This window comes from Arachis hypogaea, chromosome 17 (genome assembly GCF_003086295.3).
Source record: "Arachis hypogaea cultivar Tifrunner chromosome 17, arahy.Tifrunner.gnm2.J5K5, whole genome shotgun sequence".
Classification (NCBI taxonomy): domain Eukaryota; kingdom Viridiplantae; phylum Streptophyta; class Magnoliopsida; order Fabales; family Fabaceae; genus Arachis; species Arachis hypogaea.
The window spans coordinates 9,961,843-9,982,606 of record NC_092052.1 but is presented as its reverse complement, the minus strand read 5'-3'; the positions used below and the strand labels follow the sequence as shown (position 1 = coordinate 9,982,606).

The 20,764-nt window shown below is 34.1% G+C and overlaps 1 protein-coding gene across 1 annotated transcript; it reads left to right on the top strand.

Annotated features, from left to right (window-relative positions):
• Positions 1-211: 211 nt before the first annotated feature.
• On the top strand, positions 212-12,525 carry LOC112767184 (clathrin heavy chain 1). Its single transcript, XM_025813069.3, has 30 exons — positions 212-660; positions 1,032-1,236; positions 1,970-2,058; positions 2,155-2,233; positions 2,592-2,719; positions 2,930-3,028; positions 3,137-3,245; positions 3,637-3,716; positions 3,798-4,025; positions 4,107-4,172; positions 4,772-4,888; positions 5,043-5,240; positions 5,405-5,521; positions 5,687-5,746; positions 6,312-6,398; positions 6,521-6,604; positions 6,701-6,835; positions 6,923-6,985; positions 7,086-7,190; positions 7,279-7,391; positions 7,586-7,838; positions 7,918-8,054; positions 8,148-8,426; positions 8,508-9,510; positions 9,778-10,263; positions 10,365-10,535; positions 10,627-10,812; positions 11,233-11,355; positions 11,751-11,861; positions 12,042-12,525. Exons 1-30 carry the CDS (start codon positions 616-618, stop codon positions 12,210-12,212), a joined length of 5,127 nt encoding a protein of 1,708 aa, XP_025668854.1. The 5' UTR covers positions 212-615; the 3' UTR covers positions 12,213-12,525.
• The last annotated feature ends 8,239 nt before the right edge of the window (positions 12,526-20,764 follow it).

The following is a 20,764-nucleotide window of genomic DNA, read 5'->3' as shown; positions in this document are numbered from 1 at the left end:
TATCTTTTATTTTACAACATTTTTTAGTTTTTTTTTTTTTTATTGCACGTGATTACTTGAGTAATCAGACGTTAACTTCTGTGAGAAATGCTGTTAATGTTTTCTTTTTAACCGAAAGGAAATGGACTTGAAAAAGACGAGAGATCCTACGTGTACATAGATCAAAGCAAAACCATGGTTACATAGACACGTATAACCCGTCTCTCTACTCTCCACTCTCTTTTTCCAGTCCTTTCCACTAAGGATATTTTTGTTTTTTTCATTATTACCGGCCCAAAAAATAATTTATCTTCACCTAAGACGACATCTCCTCTTTTTCTCGTCTCGTCAGTCATAGACAATTCCAATTCCACCCTCTTTCACCCATCTCGCCCCGATTTATTTCTGTCAGAACCCGTTTTTCCATTTCCACGAAGTTCTCTCTCATCTCTCTCTTTCTCTCTCCTTTGAAAGAGAGGGTCCAAGTCTTCTCTTTTCTCCAACTCTTCCCAAGATCTCTCACCGATTTGGATCCTTAACTATTCTCTATCTCTATATTCGCTCTTCCACACTCCGTCGCCGGAACTCAATCGCCGATCGCAGATCCGTGTCTTCTACTTCTCGATCTGAGGCACCATGGCGGCCGCAAACGCTCCGATCACCATGAAAGAAGCCCTAACCGTGAGTTATCCTTTGAACTTCGCGAGCTTCATTTTTTTTAAGCTCACTTAGCTCAATTCAACTTGTAGTTCTCGAATTTGAAATCAGAATAATTGGTTTCGTTATAATTATCAATGTTTTTACTGTTATACTGAGCACAATTTCGGATTTCAAGTTAAATGCTATGCGAGTCCAGTTTACTTGCTTCCTTACTCTGAATTCGAGCAGATCCGTGTTCTATTTTGCTGTTTCGTTTTAAATTTCTGTTATTTTGTGTGTGAACTGGAGAGCGAGGAGCTTGAATCGTTGCTTTGTTAACGGTGAATTCGTTCGACTATTTAGTGAACCGAGTGATGTGATTCGGTTTGTGATCTGGCTTTTGTGGTTTGCAGTTGCCTAGCATCGGCATCAATCCGCAGTTCATCAATTTCACGCACGTGACGATGGAGTCAGATAAGTATATATGCGTTCGAGAGACGGCACCGCAGAACAGCGTGGTTATCGTTGATATGAACATGCCAAATCAACCTTTGAGGAGGCCTATCACTGCTGATTCTGCTCTTATGAATCCAAATTCTAGAATCCTTGCGTTGAAAGGTAGGTTATTGTCTCTTGTAGTCTTCACCTGAATTTGAGATTTTGCCTTGAAATGCTACTTATATTCAATGCGCATTTAGTTAGCTTATTTTTCTTCAAATTAAACTAAGCTATTGTTTCTTGGAAAAGGAATGCAATTACCATTTATGCTCTTAGTGAACCAAAAGATAAAAAATCGTGTACCTATGTTCTCATTAGATGAGGAATTAGTTTAGAAAGATGATGTGCGAGTTGGACTATAACTTCAGAAAGATGTTTTGAGAGTTCGACTATTTCTTAATGATCCCTGAACTTTACATGTTAGATATTTTTCCTCCGTGCATTTGCTTCTGTTAAATGCGTTAATCATTCCCAATTTATGCCATATCAATTAGATTTAGTGGTCCTTTAAATTTACCATGTTGACAACGGGTGTCTGGGTTTCCGGTGTTAAAAAGAAAATAAGCAATTAACTGATACTATTATGCACTGTGTGTACACACACACACACAACACGTAGGAAAAAATGTTCATAGTGCGTCCAATCATTGGGTAATCTTCCAATCTTGTGTTTGATTATGTCATGTGCTTTTTTGTTTTCGCGTCAGCTACACACACAGACACAAACACAAAGAAATATTTTTTTAGGGGTAGTATTCAAGTTTTTATTTGCTTACATCATGTGCTTTTGGCACTTCAACTATTTTACTTTTGGGGTTATCTTCACTGACAAGCTACACAATTCCTTTTGAAGCCCAACTGCAAGGGACTACCCAGGATCACCTACAGATATTTAATATTGAAATGAAAGCAAAGGTGAAATCATATCAGATGCCAGAGCAGGTAACTATTATTTACATGTACGTTTGTATATTTTGTAACATAACGGGTTCAGAGGATCATTATATTAATATTCATGAATATCCTTATCTCATGTAGGTTGTCTTTTGGAAATGGATTACACCCAAGTTGTTGGGTCTTGTGACACAGACCTCTGTATACCACTGGTCAATTGAAGGTGAGATAACAGTAATATGTTTAACCTTAATACTTTGGCCCTTCTATATTTCCCATGTATGCATATTCTCACTCATTGTGCTTGTAGCTTGTTTGAAAGTTATTGACTAGCATGTTTTATGGGATAGAATTAGACGCCTAGAATCTAGTTGGTGTAAAAATCATGATCTTTATAGGGGAGTTCCCTCATGTTCAGAGATTGGAAGGCTATGCTTTTAGATAAATATTTTGTTTTATGTTTTTGCTTTTGTATAGGGGATCTCTTATCCCCCATTTTGTTTTATCCTGCTCCTCATCTTAATGAAATTGTTTTTTTATCAAAAAATAAAAATAAAAATAAAAATAAATGTAACTTGCAGGTGAATCTGAGCCTGTAAAGATGTTTGAGAGAACTGCAAATTTGGCCAACAACCAGATAATTAATTACCGATGCGATCCTACAGAAAAATGGTTGGTCTTGATTGGCATTGCTCCTGGTTCACCGGAGGTATATTTCTGATGCCTACTATATTAGATTATTAGGTCAGGTGGAATACATTTCAACTATGCTATAGTTTTTTTAGCTCATATTTTCTTGTCGTTATATGTATTGTTGCTGGGATTATCCATGTATAGTTGTACCTCAATTATTATCTTGTTACTGTGATGTTTACAAGCCTGATCTACTTTATTTGTGCTTGCTGTTGTTTTATCATAGAGGCCACAATTGGTGAAGGGAAACATGCAACTTTACTCCGTGGATCAGCAGCGTAGTCAGGCTCTTGAAGCTCATGCTGCATCCTTTGCTCAATTTAAGGTGAGATTTGATATGATTATGTGCTCCTGCACTTATTTATTGATCACCTGAATAATTGCATACTTTGACTGCTATGTGTTGGATGAAATTTAATTTTTCTTTGGACAGGTTCCTGGAAATGATAATCCTTCAGTTTTGATATCTTTTGCCTCAAAGACACTTAATGCTGGTCAAATTATATCGAAGTTGCATGTTATTGAGCTGGGTGCACAGCCAGGTCTGCATATTTTTGCCTCTCACACCTGTCTCCTATGTATTTATTCTATGGCAACATGGGTGTTACACAAACGTGTCTTGTAGTATCAAGTTACTTGTCCTCTCCTGATTTTTCAAATTTAAATCCCAGTGATACTGGTAATGATGAACATTTGTAGCCGTGATGGGTAATGAGTTAGAGAGGCAGTAATTTTTGGACAATTCATGAGGACATGTGGTAAACTTGCATTTGGTAGTTGATGTCATAAATCCATAAGCTGTATGTTGAAATCGATCAGGGATCCTGAGGATGAATAGGATATTTTAAAATTGAACTTTTTGTATCATTGTATTAGCTGTGACTAAATTTTCCTCTGGAGTCTAACCTGTTAATCTATCAAATTTGTTTCCAGGGAAGCCATCATTTACCAAGAAACAGGCAGATCTTTTCTTCCCACCAGATTTTGCTGATGACTTTCCAGTTGCAATGCAGGTATTAAAGCAGTTGTTGTGTGTCGGCCATTTTATAAACAATGCAGATATTTGATTTTGAGCTTTTTTTTTTGTTTGGCAGATATCCCACAAATACAATTTGATTTATGTGATTACCAAACTTGGGCTACTATTTGTGTATGATTTGGAGACAGCAACTGCTGTGTATAGAAACAGAATTAGTCCAGATCCAATATTTTTGACAGCAGAAGCTACGTCACTGGGAGGCTTTTATGCCATCAACAGGAGAGGCCAGGTGTTATTGGCTACTGTCAATGAACAAACCATTGTGAATTTTGTCAGCGGCCAGGTAGGTTTCTGATTAGCATCTAACATGTAGACTGTGAAATATAATCACACTTTAACAAATTTCATCTGGCTATTATTACAGTTAAACAATTTGGAGCTTGCAGTTAATCTTGCCAAAAGAGGAAATCTTCCTGGGGCTGAGAAGCTGGTATGTCATTCTTTCGTAGAACTCAACTTCAGTGAAAATATTTCTAACTTTGGGTTGTTGCCAAGGCAGATGCTGAGAATTTGAATGTGTTGCCTGTTAATTTTCTGTGTTTCATATAGTTCCCAAATGTTAACTAGAATGAAGTTTGATTGTCCACTTGCAAAAAAAAATGAGGTACTTAGATCGGTAATTTCTAAATTTTCATATTAGCATGCGTGAGCTCATTTAACTCCATGACTCTCTCTCGAGTCTTGAGTCTTGACAGACATTTCCTTACCTTGCTTATATTGGTCTCGTACTTGTTTTGCATTGTCATCCTTTCTGTTTGACATTCTGTTTAGGAGTTTACACTTCTATATGATTATACGAATGACCATGATGGTGAATGCTGGAGATTTGTTCCTTTTTAAGTCACTTCACATTTACATTCTACATTCTTCATTGTGTTTTTTTGCGTCAATTTGTTCTTTTGCATTTTGGAAAATACTTGGCATTAGTCATTTGGTTGTATTATATATTGGCTTCTTTAAAATGATTTCGTGTTGTCTCATTTTTTTCTTCATCCATGGGCGTATTAACGTTCTCTGTTGAAACTATAGGTAGTGGAACGATTTCATGAACTCTTTGCCCAAACAAAGTATAAAGAAGCAGCTGAGCTTGCTGCTGAATCTCCGCAAGGAATCCTCCGTACGCCAGATACAGTTGCCAAATTTCAGGTTTGTTGTTAAGTTGTGTGTATAGTTTTTCTGCTGCTTCATTTGCAGTGAGTATAATCTTTCATTGTTTTCCAGGAACTGTTATTTTTGCAACTATCCTTTTGGTTGGTCTATTAGATTGTGATTTTTAAGAAGTATTCACTATATGTTTCAGAGTGTTCCTGTGCAAACTGGGCAAACTCCTCCACTGTTGCAGTATTTTGGAACACTTCTAACGAGGGGGAAGTTGAATGCCTTTGAGTCGTTAGAATTGTCTCGGCTGGTTGTGAACCAGAACAAGAAAAATCTTTTGGAGAATTGGTTGGCAGAGGACAAGCTTGAGTGCAGTGAGGAGCTAGGAGATCTTGTTAAGGTTGGGTTGCTTTGAAGAAATTAAAAATATTGTTATATAAATTTTATGCTTTTGCACCCCCCCCCCTCTTCTTTCTCATTGTCTGCCTGATGTAGTAGTCCTTCTCTTTTGATTGCGTCAAATGGTGTACTTATAATGATATTCACAAGTCTTTTTCCTTCTAGACTGTGGACAATGATCTTGCTTTAAAAATATATATCAAAGCCAGAGCAACTCCAAAAGTTGTTGCCGCATTTGCTGAGAGGAGGGAGTTCGATAAAATTCTGATTTACTCCAAGCAGGTGCCTGTTTACTTATCAAAGAATATTTGATTCCCACTAATTTAATTTTTATTATTTCATGTGGATGTTTTACTTACCTATATAGCTAGTATAACGTCCATGCCTTTTCATTTTACTTTAAGAATTTGAGCTTAAAGAGTTTGCACTGCCTTTTTGTTGTGATAGGTTGGGTACACTCCTGACTACCTCTTCCTTCTTCAAACAATCCTCCGGACAGATCCTCAGGTATGAAGAACCTCTGCAGTTGTTTATATTGTAGTTTATTAATTTAGAGTTTAAACTAACTATTGGGTATGTAGTAGTAGTTCACTTAGGTAGCGTTTGTTTTGAGGTACTGAGATAGAGACTGAGAGACTGAGACTCAGTATCGTGTTTGTTAGTTCAGAGACTGGTACTAAAATTTCTGTCTCTGTCTCTAAAATTTCAGTATTTCAGTACCTCCAAAAAATAGGGACACAGGGGACTGAAATTTTTAGAGATGGAGACTGAAACTTTAATAACATTTTATACCTAAAATACTTTCATTTCAATTAATTCCAATTTTACTCTTTGTGCAAATTAAATTAGAGTTTCATTCTTGTTTCAATTCCTGTCTCCTATTTTGCACCAAACAGAATACTGAGATTTATTTCAATTCCTTTCTCTTAGTCTCTGTCTCTCAGTCTCAGTCTTTCCGTCTCTGTCTCTCCACCAAACACTACCTTAATAAACATGTTCTCTGCATTAGTTGAGAGTGTCTGCTTGAATTTTTCTGTTAATAGAAACTCAATAAGTTCATTTTGTTTTGCAGGGTGCTGTTAATTTTGCATTAATGATGTCTCAAATGGAAGGGGGTTCCCCAGTTGATTACAACACTATAACTGATCTGTTTCTTCAGGTTTGGTTTTCGCTATGATCAAGCAATTTTGATGAATAGTTATTTGATATCCTAGCTTTTACTACTGAGTTTTTGTTAAAATTATTGTCATTTTCATTTTGGCGGTTCCTTGATCTTTTCAGAGAAACCTGATCCGTGAGGCAACTGCTTTTCTCCTAGACGTTTTAAAGCCCAATCTACCGGAGCATGCATTCCTTCAGACAAAGGTGTTGCCTTTAGTTTCACATTCGTTAATTTGAATTTGGCGTGTTTTTTTCCCCCTCCCTGCAGTGGAACAAACTCTTTTCTGAATTGTTTTTCAGGTGTTAGAGATAAATCTGGTGACTTTCCCCAATGTTGCTGATGCAATTTTGGCTAATGGCATGTTCAGCCATTATGACCGTCCTCGTATTGCCCAACTATGTGAAAAAGCTGGTCTTTACGTGCGAGCTTTGCAAGTAATGAATTTCCATGTGCATTTTTCTAAATTGAAACTTAGAAGTCATACCTATGATTCATGATTCATTACATTATTTTTGGTGCAGCATTACACAGAGTTGCCTGATATAAAGCGTGTGATTGTGAATACACATGCAATTGAACCTCAGGTTTGTAGTCATTTTGCATGGGTTCTCTCATATCTGTGTGTGTTATTTTCAGCACCATAAGCTTTTTGCGTCCTACTTATTCACTATGTGGTTGTTACAGTCACTTGTCGAGTTTTTTGGTACTCTGTCCCGAGAATGGGCACTGGAGTGCATGAAAGACCTATTGCTGGCCAATCTTAGAGGCAACCTGCAGATAATTGTGCAGGTACAGAAGTACCAGCGTCTTGTATGATTTATATCTTACTGAATATAATTTGATAACTAAGCTTGCTTGTGTCTGACTGTCTGTTCAGGTTGCTAAAGAATATTGTGAGCAATTGGGCGTTGACAGCTGCATAAAACTTTTTGAGCAGTTTAAGTCTTATGAAGGACTGTACTTCTTCCTTGGATCATATTTGAGCTCCAGGTAGGACTCCCTGTTTTATGACAGGATACGATGACATGCTTGGTCCATGTAGTTGATGTCACTTGGTAGGAATTAGGAAATGGCTTAGTTGTTGGATATAACTAGCCTTTGTATGATGTCAGTTTACTCCTTTTGTCCTTTAGGTATTTCCAATGTAGTTCTGCTAATGTATGTTTGTGAATAATATGGAACAGTGAGGATCCTGAGATTCACTTCAAGTACATTGAGGCCGCAGCAAAAACTGGTCAAATCAAAGAAGTTGAGCGCGTGACAAGAGAATCAAATTTCTATGATGCTGAGAAAACAAAGAACTTTCTGATGGAGGCTAAACTTCCAGATGCACGACCTTTAATCAATGTCTGTGATCGTTTTGGATTCGTTCCAGATCTTACACACTATCTATACACAAGCAACATGCTTCGCTACATTGAAGGTTATGTTCAGAAGGTATCATCACAATATTCTGTCTTATAAGTTATGCCCTCTCTCTGTCTATTTTTCATAACTTTTTGGCCTTGTTTTTTAGGTGAACCCGGGGAACGCTCCTTTAGTGGTTGGGCAGCTTCTTGATGATGAGTGTCCAGAAGATTTTATAAAAGGCTTGATTCTTTCTGTTCGTTCATTACTGCCAGTGGAGCCCCTTGTGGATGAATGTGAGAAGAGGTGTGGTGTCTGTCTCCAATCATATGTTTTCTTGCTTTGCATTCACATTTCTGATTCTTATGCTGGGTTTATTTATTTTTTTATGGTATGCAGGAATCGCCTTCGCTTGCTCACGCAGTTCCTAGAGCATCTTGTAAGTGAGGGAAGCCAGGATGTTCATGTCCACAATGCTTTGGGTAAAATTATCATAGATAGCAACAACAACCCAGAACATTTTCTCACGACCAACCCATACTATGATTCACGAGTAGTGGGCAAGTATTGTGAGAAGCGTGACCCCACCTTGGCTGTTGTAGCCTACCGACGGGGACAATGTGATGATGAACTTATTAATGTTACAAACAAAAATTCTTTGTTCAAACTCCAAGCGAGGTTAGTGGTATATATTTGGTATTTCTTCCACAAAATTATTGTTTTGGATTCATTACTTACATGCTTGTATTGTGATGACAGATATGTTGTTGAGAGAATGGATGGTGATCTGTGGGCTAAAGTTCTTAGCCCTGATAATGAGTACAGAAGGCAACTTATTGATCAGGTTGTATCTACTGCTTTACCCGAAAGCAAGAGCCCTGAACAAGTTTCTGCTGCTGTTAAGGCCTTCATGACAGCTGATCTTCCGCATGAATTGATTGAACTTCTTGAAAAGATTGTGCTTCAGAATTCTGCATTCAGTGGGAACTTTAATTTGCAGAATCTTCTTATATTGACAGCAATTAAGGCTGATCCATCCAGAGTAATGGATTATGTCAATAGACTGGATAATTTTGACGGGCCTGCAGTTGGAGAAATGGCTGTTGAAGCTCAGTTATATGAGGAAGCATTTGCTATTTTCAAGAAGTTCAACCTGAATGTTCAAGCAGTTGATGTCTTGCTAGATAATATTCACAGCATTGATAGAGCTGTGGAGTTTGCGTTCAGAGTTGAAGAAGATGCTGTTTGGAGTCAGGTAGCCAAGGCTCAACTCCGGGAAGGGCTAGTAAGTGATGCAATTGAGTCATTTATACGCGCAGATGATGCTACACAATTTTTGGATGTTATCCGTGCTGCTGAAGATGCCAATGTGTACCATGACTTGGTTAAATACTTGCTGATGGTAAGGCAGAAAGCAAAAGAGCCCAAGGTGGACAGTGAGCTCATTTATGCATATGCAAAGATTGATAGGCTTAGTGACATTGAGGAGTTCATTCTCATGCCAAATGTTGCTAATCTTCAAAATGTTGGTGATCGACTGTTTGATGAAGCATTGTATGAGGCTGCAAAAATCATATTTGCCTTTATATCTAACTGGGCCAAGTTGGCTGTTACACTAGTAAAACTGCAACAGTTCCAAGGTGCTGTTGATGCAGCAAGGAAAGCAAACAGCGCAAAAACATGGAAGGAAGTTTGCTTTGCTTGTGTTGATGCGGAGGAATTTCGCCTGGCCCAGATATGTGGTCTCAACATTATTGTTCAGGTACAGTGATTAGTTGTTTTTCTCTCTCTTTTTTTTTTGAATTTGTTATTTAAATGCATTTATATACTGATGTGGGAAGGTTGTTCTTTATACGATGCAATCTGATTTCAGTTTAGTGTGTTTGAATGATCTGGCTTTTAGAATAAAAAGTTGAACCAAGGTCTGAGGTCTTTGTGGTTATCGTAAGAGCTTGATGTTGGTATACTGGTAATGAACTTATGGAATTTCCAATGCTTATCATGTCATTCTATATTGTTAATTTTGTAGGTGGATGACTTGGAGGAGGTCAGTGAATATTACCAAAATAGAGGTTGCTTCAATGAGCTCATATCTCTCATGGAGAGTGGTTTAGGGTTAGAACGGGCACATATGGGTATCTTCACCGAGTTGGGAGTTCTGTATGCTAGATACCGCCCTGAGAAACTAATGGAGCATATCAAACTATTCTCAACTCGTCTCAATATTCCAAAACTCATTAGAGCATGTGACGAACAACAGCACTGGAAAGAATTAACCTATTTGTACATCCAATATGATGAGTTTGATAATGCTGCAACTACCATCATGAACCATTCACCTGAAGCGTGGGACCACATGCAATTCAAAGATGTTATTGTGAAAGTTGCTAATGTGGAGTTATATTACAAGGCTGTCCATTTCTATCTGCAAGAGCATCCAGATCTTATTAATGATGTTCTGAATGTCCTAGCACTTCGTGTGGACCATGCACGTGTTGTTGACATCATGCGAAAGGTATCTTTGATAGTAGCTGAATGATTTAGTAGTCTTGCTTCATCACTTGCTCGGTATATAATACTAATGTGTTGTATTATTTTCCCTGTGATGTACCATAGGCCGGTCATTTGCGTCTTGTGAAGCCATACATGGTTGCTGTTCAAAGCAATAATGTATCAGCTGTTAACGAAGCCTTGAATGAAATATATGTTGAGGAGGAAGACTATGATAGATTGCGCGAGTCCATTGATTTGCATGATAACTTCGACCAAATAGGCCTTGCACAAAAGGTAGACTACATTTGTTAATTACTACTGCTTACTGCTCAGTTTCAATTACAGAAACCTAATAGTTGATTATTATTATTACTATATGCTGCAGATTGAAAAGCATGAGCTTCTTGAGATGCGGCGTGTTGCTGCATATATCTACAAGAAGGCAGGTAGGTGGAAACAGTCTATTGCCTTGTCAAAGAAGGATAACCTCTATAAGGATGCCATGGAGACAGCCTCACAATCTGGTGATCGTGAACTTGCGGAGGAGTTGCTCGTTTATTTCATTGATCAGGTACCAGGTTCAGTTTCCGATTGCATATATGATTTATTTTCTCTCATTATCCTTTTATTCTCTGCTAATGCACTGCGTAATGGCACAAGGCACTAGATCTTATGGAAATGTTACTATATGTCCATTCTTTTTACAATTTACATTGGTAATTGCATATTAGCGGTACGACTTGTAGCATGTGCAATTTTAAGTCAAGCAGAATAATTGTTGACACCTGGTTTTGATAATAATTTCTTAGTCAAGGTTATAGTTACTCCTCCTTCTGACATCCTTTTCCGTCTTGCTGTCAAAAACTTCTGATTGAAGAATTGTTTTTTAATACTTCTTGGCATGGCCCATTTGAATGCTAATATAGTGATATTCCAATCTTTTATGTTATACGATTGAGTCTTCTAACTTTTCTTTCACAAACTTGTGCAGGGAAAGAAGGAATGCTTTGCCTCGTGTCTCTTCGTTTGCTATGATTTAATACGGGCTGACATTGTTCTTGAACTGGCTTGGATGCACAATATGATTGATTTTGCCTTCCCATATCTCTTGCAGGTATGCATTTTCTGTTCCGTTGAGTAGTATCACTTGTAATTAGATTCACGTGTATTTTATTCTCTAACAATATGTTGATAATAGGCTACAAAACTTTACAGACTAATTAGTGCTCCTTCTCCCTCCCTGACATCTCAGGGAGTTATGGTGGTATAATGGATTTGACTGCCTTTGCAAGGTCTTTGGTAGTCTATAGATAGTCTTGAACAGTTACTTTGATATTGCACTTTGCGGGTAAATGAGGAAATAATAGAAACTTCTATGCATGCCAGTGATGTTTTGTGGTTGTCTTACGCTTGTTGTTCTATCAATTCTTTGATTGATTATCACATTTTCTTATTATTATTTCTGTCATATAGTACTACTCTCTCACCGTATCTCCTTTGCTTCTGTAGTTTATCCGTGAATATACTGGCAAGGTTGATGAGCTGGTGAAGGACAAAATTGAAGCGCAGAATGAAGTGAAGGTTAAAGAGCAAGAGGAAAAGGATGTTGTTGCACAACAGGTAATTGGTTTGGTTGTTTTCTGTTAATATAATTTTTGCCGTGGCTTTGTTGAGTACTTGTGACTTCCATGGAAGCAAAGTTTTCAAAATTGTTTCCTTCTTTTGTCAAAAATGCTGCCTTATCCTTGACTTCAATACGGCCCTTGGGTTACTTATTCTGGGATATGATTTCTGTTGCAGAACATGTATGCTCAATTGTTGCCACTTGCTTTGCCCGCACCACCAATGCCTGGAATGGGAGGAGGTATGGGAGGAGGCTATGGTCCTCCTCCTCCCCCTCCTCAAATGGGTGGACTAGGGATGCCACCAATGCCTCCTTTTGGCATGCCACCCATGGGTAGCAGTTATTGACAGGTATCAAACCATGTCGTGTTTAGTGTGAACTAGGTCCTCATGGAGAGTAATTTAGCAGCTTCGGCGGTCGCATAGAATTTCTTCTGGGATTTTGGTGCAGTATTCTTTCCTTGCTTAGCGTGGTGGTTTAGGTTCAATTTATAAAATAATTTCAGGTGTCTGGCGATGGTTGTGTCATAATAGTCTTTCTAGTTTCTTTTTGTTTGTAGATGCGGCATTTTTTGGGCTTCTGGCCCTAGCTAGCTGATGAAATTCTGTATAATACCATTTTATTGTATTAAATGAACTCGTCCCATGTTTAATACCAAAATTTACCGACTCTGAATCCCATCATGATGTGCACAACTGCACATGTCCTGACCCCTCAATTAAGTCGACTCTTCCATTCCGGTGTAACCTCTAACTACAAGTTTACTTGCTTTTAGTGTGCAGGTTGTTTTAAAATTTGCGAGGCGTTTTTTTTCTTTTTTGGGTGCACTACTTATTTCATGTTTAACCGTATTTATTATCAGCTGCCATTGCTTTTGTTGCAGGTTTTTTTATGCTATTAATGACAAATTTTTAACAACTCTAAGTGAAATTCTAAAGTGGTCCTGAGATTAGTTCCCCACTTCATTCCATGCTGAATTAGACGAGATGATATTTTAATTTTGATGTTAAATGTTTGAAAAAATGATGTTATTTAATGTTAATGGTCACACATTTTTTGTGAGGATAAAATATTTTATGGTTTATTAAGATTAAATGGTGTTGTTTCATTCAGTGTCTAGCACCAAAACTAAAAAAATGACGTCATTTTGTCTAGTCAAGCATAGGAGAAAAATGGATCCTTTTCATTTTTTTTTAACAATTGAGGGCGTAAAGTGTGATTTTTCACCATTAATTTTATAAGTGAGACTAATAATAAATATGAAAAAAAAAGCAATTAAGGGTTAGAGGTCATACTTTGCATTCTCAATTCTTTTTAACAATTGAGAAGATTCATTCTCGTATAGAAGGATATGTGACAAGTCACTCACGATGAGACGAATATCTCGAAGAGAAAGGAGTGGAACTAATGCGGTATAATTTTTTCAGTCCGATTGATTTTCTAGTGCAATTGAAATTTTAAGACTTTTTCAAGTGAATGTAATTGAGAGGATTAAATGGCTCAAGTGCTGGGGACTCGATTACAAATTACAAAGGCCAACTAATATGTATTCTCTCATCCCGATATCTTTCAATTCAACGTTACTATGGTTGATATATTTTTTTAATTTTTATGCACCTTGACCATAATAGTTCGCAAGAAGATATTCAAGTATATACATTATGGTGTTTACTTGGGTGAATATGATTGACTTTTTAAAGGTACAAAAATGAAAGAAATTGTGACTATTTGTTTTGAATTTTCTCTTTGCCTGGTGGTCTAAATCATTAGCACTTTCTACTTGATAGTTCTGCAGATTTTGTGGAGGTGTTAATCTAGAAAATCTTAAATCGAACTTAGAAAAAATTAGCCTTTTTGGGTGGTGTTATATTGTTTTAGTCAATGTTCTTGTTAGTATGCTACTTACTATTCGGTAAGGTGGCTACTCTGATAAAGTTGTCAGTTTTAACTTTTTGTAAAGACGTTTTTTATTTTGTAGTTGTTATTGATTTAAAAACGTATCACTAAAAGTGTTGCTTAAAGAGAAAGTGTTACCCTTAATCGTTAACTTGGCTCTGATACCAATTTTTCAATTTCGATTTTTCCATTAATTTCCTTTTCGAAATTTCTATTAACTCTTCATATTTTGCTTCGAATAAGTTTATAATTTGTATAGATTCAATTGGTGGTGTTTTATTTAAAGGATTTTGATAAAAATAATTTGCAACTTCATAATCTAAAGTATTGACCATTTCTACTATTTCTCTTGTATTTGTTATATGATCATTTATTACTAGTCCTTGATGTATATTTATAATTCTGATTTCATATTTATAGTTTTTTAATTCTGTTTTAATTTCTATCATAATTATGATATTCTTTTTTGCATGGATTATTGTATATAAAATCTTTTATCTGTTTGTCTTTTTCTTTAATATAATTTCTCAAATCCTTAAAAACTTCTTTTATTTCTACACTTTCTCTTGTTTCTAAATATCTTTCTAATTTTTCAACTTCATTCTCCATTTTTTCTTTCAACAGCTTTAATTCTTTTAAGTCATAATATGGTTTTCCAGGCATTTATAAATTTTTTAAGTTTAATTCCAACTTGTTTATATTTATTCTTATTTCTATCCTTTTTATTATAAGATCATCAATTTCGATCTGAAAATTATTTAATTCCCTTTTATACTCCTCTATTTTACTTTTTAATTTTTTCGCCCTTTTTCTTTTTATTTTATTTTCTGGTTTTTCAATCTTTTTATGCTTCATTATTTATTTTAGAATTTCTGCAAATTCTATCATCGATTCATCACTATTTTCTAGAGACTCTATTAATTTTTCTAGCTCTTCAACTTCTCTTTTTAACTTGTCATAGATTATTTTTAGAGCTTCAAATGTTCTTTGATTTATTTCAGAAAACTGTAAATAATTCAAACGATTTTCTCTTTCAAAAAGCTCTTGTTTCTTGTCTTGATATGTTACATATATTTCTTCTTTATTTATTGTCATAATTTAGTATTTAGGGTTTCATTTAATTTTTCGACCTTTTTTGTTAATTCTTTTATTTCAGAATTTTCTTCTTTAATTTTTAACTTAGATAAACTTAAAGGGCTATTAATTTTAGATTCTCTTATTTGAAAATTCGATGAAACCAATTTTTCTAATGGTTCTTTTAGTAATAAAACTGGGTTTTCAATAGCTTTATATTTTGGTATTTCTATTTTTACAATTTTCTGAAATAATTCATCGACATAAATTCTTTCTCTGTTTTTAAATATTATACTATGATGGCTATTTGTTAAAGCATAATTTATTGCATATGTAATTGAAAATGGTTCATCATCTTGTTCCATTAGATTCTTTCTGTGAAATTTATAAGCCAAACTTATAGATCTTCCAAGATTTTCAGTTGATAAAGGTATAACATATCCAAGATGGGCATTGAATTTAACATTTACATTTGCCAAATTTTCATGAACAAATCCAATTATTTGATCTATTGGGTCATCAGTAATTCTTTTGTCACATATTGCTAAACTTATTGGTGAATTAATTCCTTTCATATATGTAGATTTGATTAAGACTTGTATAGTACTAATATGAATCCATCCAATTTTAGATCTTTTTTGTTGATCCTTAATTTTCTCAATATGTTTACTCAATTCTTCATCATTTATCAAAGCTATTTCAAGTTCTCCATTGGCAAATTTTATCTTTATAGGGGCTTCAAATTGAATTTTTTTCATAGTATATTATATTTTTTCTATTAAAGACTTCTTTTAAAAGATTTTGTTTATTAAAATTTTCATTTGATTTGAGATTTAATTCTGTTTTTAGAACAGCCTATTTTTCATTATCTAATAAAGCAGTTAATCTATAATAATCAGATTCTTCCGTTAATTTTAAACTTTCTAAATAATTCATAACTAAAAGATTAGGATGAAGATGTACCTTTTCTGAAGAAAAACTTCCTTTATTTAGTATATTTTACATAAGGTGTTTTTATCTCCAGAGGGGAGATTGTAGATACTAACTCCAGAGGGAAGTTTAGAACTATTTTTTCCTAAGGGAATTCTTTGTCAGACTACAGAATCGCCTCAGTAGCTTCCTCCTTGCTCTTCTAGCATATGAGTACTCTTAGCCTTCTGCTTTCTGTTTTCTGATGCCTTCTTCAATTGCCTAAGCAACCTATTTATAATAGTTGGGTCTGATGGACAATTCCCATCCTTACCCTTCTTATGACGTCATTGCTTACGTCATTGTTTGTTATCTTGCACCAGCTACATTATTAGTGCTTTATGACCTAAGCGCTTACATCATTATGCAATAATATTGAGGGATGCTTTAGATGCACTGTCCTCTTCTTTTATCATGTGGGCTTCAGATGTATTGTCCTCTTCTTTTACCATGTGGGTTGATTCCGTTTCATTATTGCTTTCTTCAGATATTTCTGAGGCACATAGCTGGCACTTGTGGTCTTCTCTATCTTTTATCAAATAGCAGAGATTCCTCTTTATCCCTTCAGGAAATTTTTCTAAAAGTCTAGATAAGTTGTAGAATGCTGATTCAAATTCTACCAAGAGTCTCATCTCTCTTTCTTCAATTTCATTTCTTTTGCTGGACACGAGCAGAGTATTTCTACTTTTATAATTAATCCTTGTGTGAGATTCCTTTGTTATTTTTTGAGTTCTTTCAAAGACCCTTGCTAATGTGCTGGCTAGTCTTCCTTCATGACTGTAAATTGTTAGATCTTGAATTTGATCAATTGGTTGAAAATTTTCTGGGAAGACGGACATGAATATTACTTGGTGTGCTGGAACCAAGCATTCTTCTTCTTCATTAAAAATAGGTTGACTGTTTGTAAATTTTAGGGATACATCCCTTGGATTTACATTGTCAATCATATTTTTAAATCTCTTTACTGCATCAACAAATTCTGCAGGAAACTCACTAATAATTTTTAGATCATTAAAAATTAAAATTGTATCAATTAATTCATACTAGAAGAACTGATAAGTGTCAGATGGGGAAGCATCTGGAAAGATAACCAGCTTTGTTAGCTGTTCTTTGGCAATAGGATAGTATCCCAAAATTGCCCTTTTTTCTTCAGTCCAATTCAGGACTATATTAAGGGTTTCTCTGAGATTTGATCTACAGACCCTTTTCTTTTCCTTGATTTCAGTCCTTGTAGGAATGTTTCTTATTATTCCTGTTCTCTGGGTTTGAATTGGAGCTTTATCTGCTCTTTTTAGGGTTTGCTCTGGATGAAGAGCTTCATATTCCATGAAGGATTCTTTTGCCTCTTCCAATGTTAAAAATTCTCCTTTATGAATTATCCTTTATTGATGTGTGAATGGTGCTGCTTTTTCTCAGGCATCATATACTCCTTTCATGGGGCCATTATAAATTACATAATATTTTTTATCCTGGGTGGATTTTTTAATAATTTCAGCAATTGTTATATTTTCTGAAATTTTTTCTTCACCTGACTTGTCCACCATGCTTAGTTGGCTAAACTCTGATGGTTTCGGTTGTTGTGTTGATTTCATTGCTTGAATGGCCTTCTTGAGAGATTGGATCTGTGTTCTTATTTGCTGACAATGCTTGTATTTTTCGAGCTCTTGCTCATATTTTTGAATTTCTTGATCTAATGCGTTGTAGACGAACTCCATTCTCTTGTTAATGTATCTGCAATAACATTTTTGTCACCCTTAATATATTCAATCTTTATTGGATATTGTAACAAAAATAATTGCCATCTTACCAATCGTCCATGATTATAATCAACTTTTAAATTATATCGTATGAAACCTGTTAGGTAACTTGAATCTGTCCTTAATGTAAATTCTCTGGGTAGTAAATCAATTTTCTATTTTTTAAGAGATTTAATTGCTGCTAGAGTTTCCTTTTCATGAGTAGTATATCTCTGTTTTGTTGGAGTGAAAGTCCCTGAAATATACCTGCAAAGTAATTCCTTTGGGGAATATTTAGAATCTAGTGATTCTTTTTCTTGTTCCAAACTTCTTATAGCTTTCTTAGCTTTTAGACATTCTGACTAGGTTATGTCTGAAGCATCTGTTTCTACTATTAAGTAGTCATTTTCTTCTGGAATATAAAGTTCTGGAAGTTTTTCACATAATTCTTTGACTCTTTGAATTTGCATACTATCTTTTTCTTCCCATTTTCATTCTTTTTTAGTACTTATTTTTGGAAATAAGCTTTTAGTGTATTCTGTTATATTCTTTAAAAATCCTTGATCAGAAATATAATTTATACACCCTAAAAATCTTTGTAATTATTTTCTATTTTCTATTTTATTAGGAAATAAATTTATCTTTTCTAAAACATTTGGTTGAAATTTTAACTTTTCTTGAGTGGATAGAATTAATCCAAGAAACTCTATTTCCTGTTTTGTTATTCTTGCTTTCTTTTTGCTAAGAACTAATCCTTTTTCTTTACATCTTTCTAAAACTATTAATAATTTTTGAAGATGATCTTCTCTATCCTGTTTTGTAAAAATTAATATATCATCAATGTAAACTAAAACAAATTCATTTAACTCTTTTAGATTTTCTTCCATAAATCTTTGATAAATACCTGGGGCTTGTTTTAATCCGAATGGTAATACATTCCATTCATAGAGCAACATACTTGTTGATTCTTTTATTGGACAAGTAAAAGCAATTAATTTCTTTGTTTCTTCATCTAGACGAAATTGCCAATATCCTGATTTTGTATCAAGAGATGAAAATCAAGTTGCTCCTTTGATTTTTTCTAAAATAGAATCTTTCCTTGAAAGTTTATGAGCATCACCAATAGTTGCTTCATTCATCTTCTTATAATTAATTACCATCCTTCGTTTTCCCCTTTTAATTTCATTATTGTTTTCGACATAAAAGGCTGGAGCCTCATGAGGACTTTTACTTAATCTTATAATTCCTTTTTCCAAAAGATCTTTACATTCTAATGAGAACTCTTCTCTATCTCTTGCGGAATAAGGAATTTTATTTGGAACATTTATCTCTTTTGTAGGATCTTTTAATTTAATGCTTACTAATTCTTTATTTGTATTTTTAATATCTAAAGGATTTTCAGCACAAATTTCATCCAAAAGTTCTTCTATCTTTATTTCGAGATTATTTTTTGGAATATTTATTTGAAAGTATAAATTTAAATAACATGTTTCTAATATAGAAAATATTTTAAATTTTAAGATCTTATCTATAGTAGTAGTTGGTATTTTTATACGTTTTGATTTTTAATTTATTGAAGAATCGTGTGGTGCTTTTAAAACTATATATGTTAATTCTTGAATGAATGGATGATATAGCTTTAAAAAGTTATTTCCTATGATAAAATCCATTCCAGAATCTAACATATATATAGATGGAACAATGAACCTATAATTTTGAATAAATATTTTAGCCATCTCTATTTTTTGGTCAATTTTATGTATTGATTTGTCAGCTATTCTAACTCTTAATGGTTTCTTTAATTTTTTCCAATCAAGTTTTATATTTGTACTAGCAAAGCATTGTGTTGCTCTAGTATCTATGAAAGCATTTATAAACTTTTCTGTTATTTTTATAGTAATAAATGTGACATTATTACTCAGTCTCTGAGTCTGTTTCTGAGACATATTCAAAAATATAGTCTAAGTTATCATCACATTCTTCTAATGGTTCCATGAAACAAAACTTAGCAATTTCTATTTGTTTGGTAAGATCCTTTTTATCCTTCTCTTTTGGACATTCATTTGCAGAGTGTCCTTCTTCTTGGCAATACTAACACTTACAATTTTCTTTTTTATTTGGGCAATAGTCATTTTTTTGTCTTTTGCTTTTATTGTTATTTCTTTTTCTAAAATACCTCTTTTTTCTCCAGTTTGGATAGTATTTTCTTTTTCTAAATTGATATTTTCTTTTTTTTTTGAAAATTTTTATAAAGACCATATTTTTGGGGTATCTCTTCATTATTCTGACAGCAAATTCTAATTATATTTGCAAATCTTTTTTGAGTCGCTTCTTGCATACAACGTTCTTTTATTTCCTCTCTTATTGCAGATGTTGCCTCACCAAAATTATTTTCAATTGTCCCTCTATTTATTTCTCTTATAAATCTTCCCATTATAAATTCATTAGCAGGATATGGAAGTTTGTTATATACATACTAAGATAATGGTCTTTATCTTCTTCTTTTAATTTATAATAATGTATTCTATATTCACATATATAGGACTCCACATTACATAAATCATATATCTGAATATTAGCTAAATGGTTTTTTGCTTCTTGATATTCTTTATTATAGACTTCTTGTCTATGATCTATAATATTTTTTCCAAAAAATTCTTTATATAGAATCATCATTATATATAATATCTTATCATAAGCTGTTGTTTTTGTTGCTAATCCTTCTATTATTTGGTTTTCTATTGATGTCATATAATCTCTTACAGTTCCTTTAGTATGAAATCCTATGTAATTTCAAATGTCTCTTCCAGACAATTCACTAAGTTTGGATTAGTAAAGGCTTCTAATAAGAAGGAATTCAACCAGTTCTCGAAAATTTATTTTTCATTCTTTTTACAGTCTAAATCGAGCATTCTTTCTCCTTCCATTTCCTGGATTTTAGGAACGTATTTTGATGGTATTTTTGTATATTTTGAATCTTTATTTGTAAACCCTTTTTTAAAAGCATAATTATCAAAACTTGTTTCCATTTAAATTGAGATTGATTATCCTTAGATGTTCCAGCTTCATTTTTTACTTGTATTGGAATTGCTGGTTCTTCGTCACTTGAATAATCTAGGATGTGTTCTTCATTTTCTATATTTTCTATATTTTCAGAATTTACTAATTCTTCTTCTATTTGAAATCCCTGTTCTATAATATTATTTTCTTGAGCCATTTTTAAT

What these genes read in the sequence shown, in the direction of transcription:
- LOC112767184 (XM_025813069.3), top strand. Translation starts at nt 616, where the DNA reads ATGGCGGCCGCAAACGCTCCGATCACCATGAAAGAAGCCCTAACC. An exon ending in ACTTTCCAGTTGCAATGCAG is followed by an intron (nt 3,717 to 3,797) that starts GTATTAAAGCAG and finishes TTTGTTTGGCAG; the next exon opens with ATATCCCACAAATACAATTT. An exon ending in TTCCTGGGGCTGAGAAGCTG is followed by an intron (nt 4,173 to 4,771) that starts GTATGTCATTCT and finishes TTGAAACTATAG; the next exon opens with GTAGTGGAACGATTTCATGA.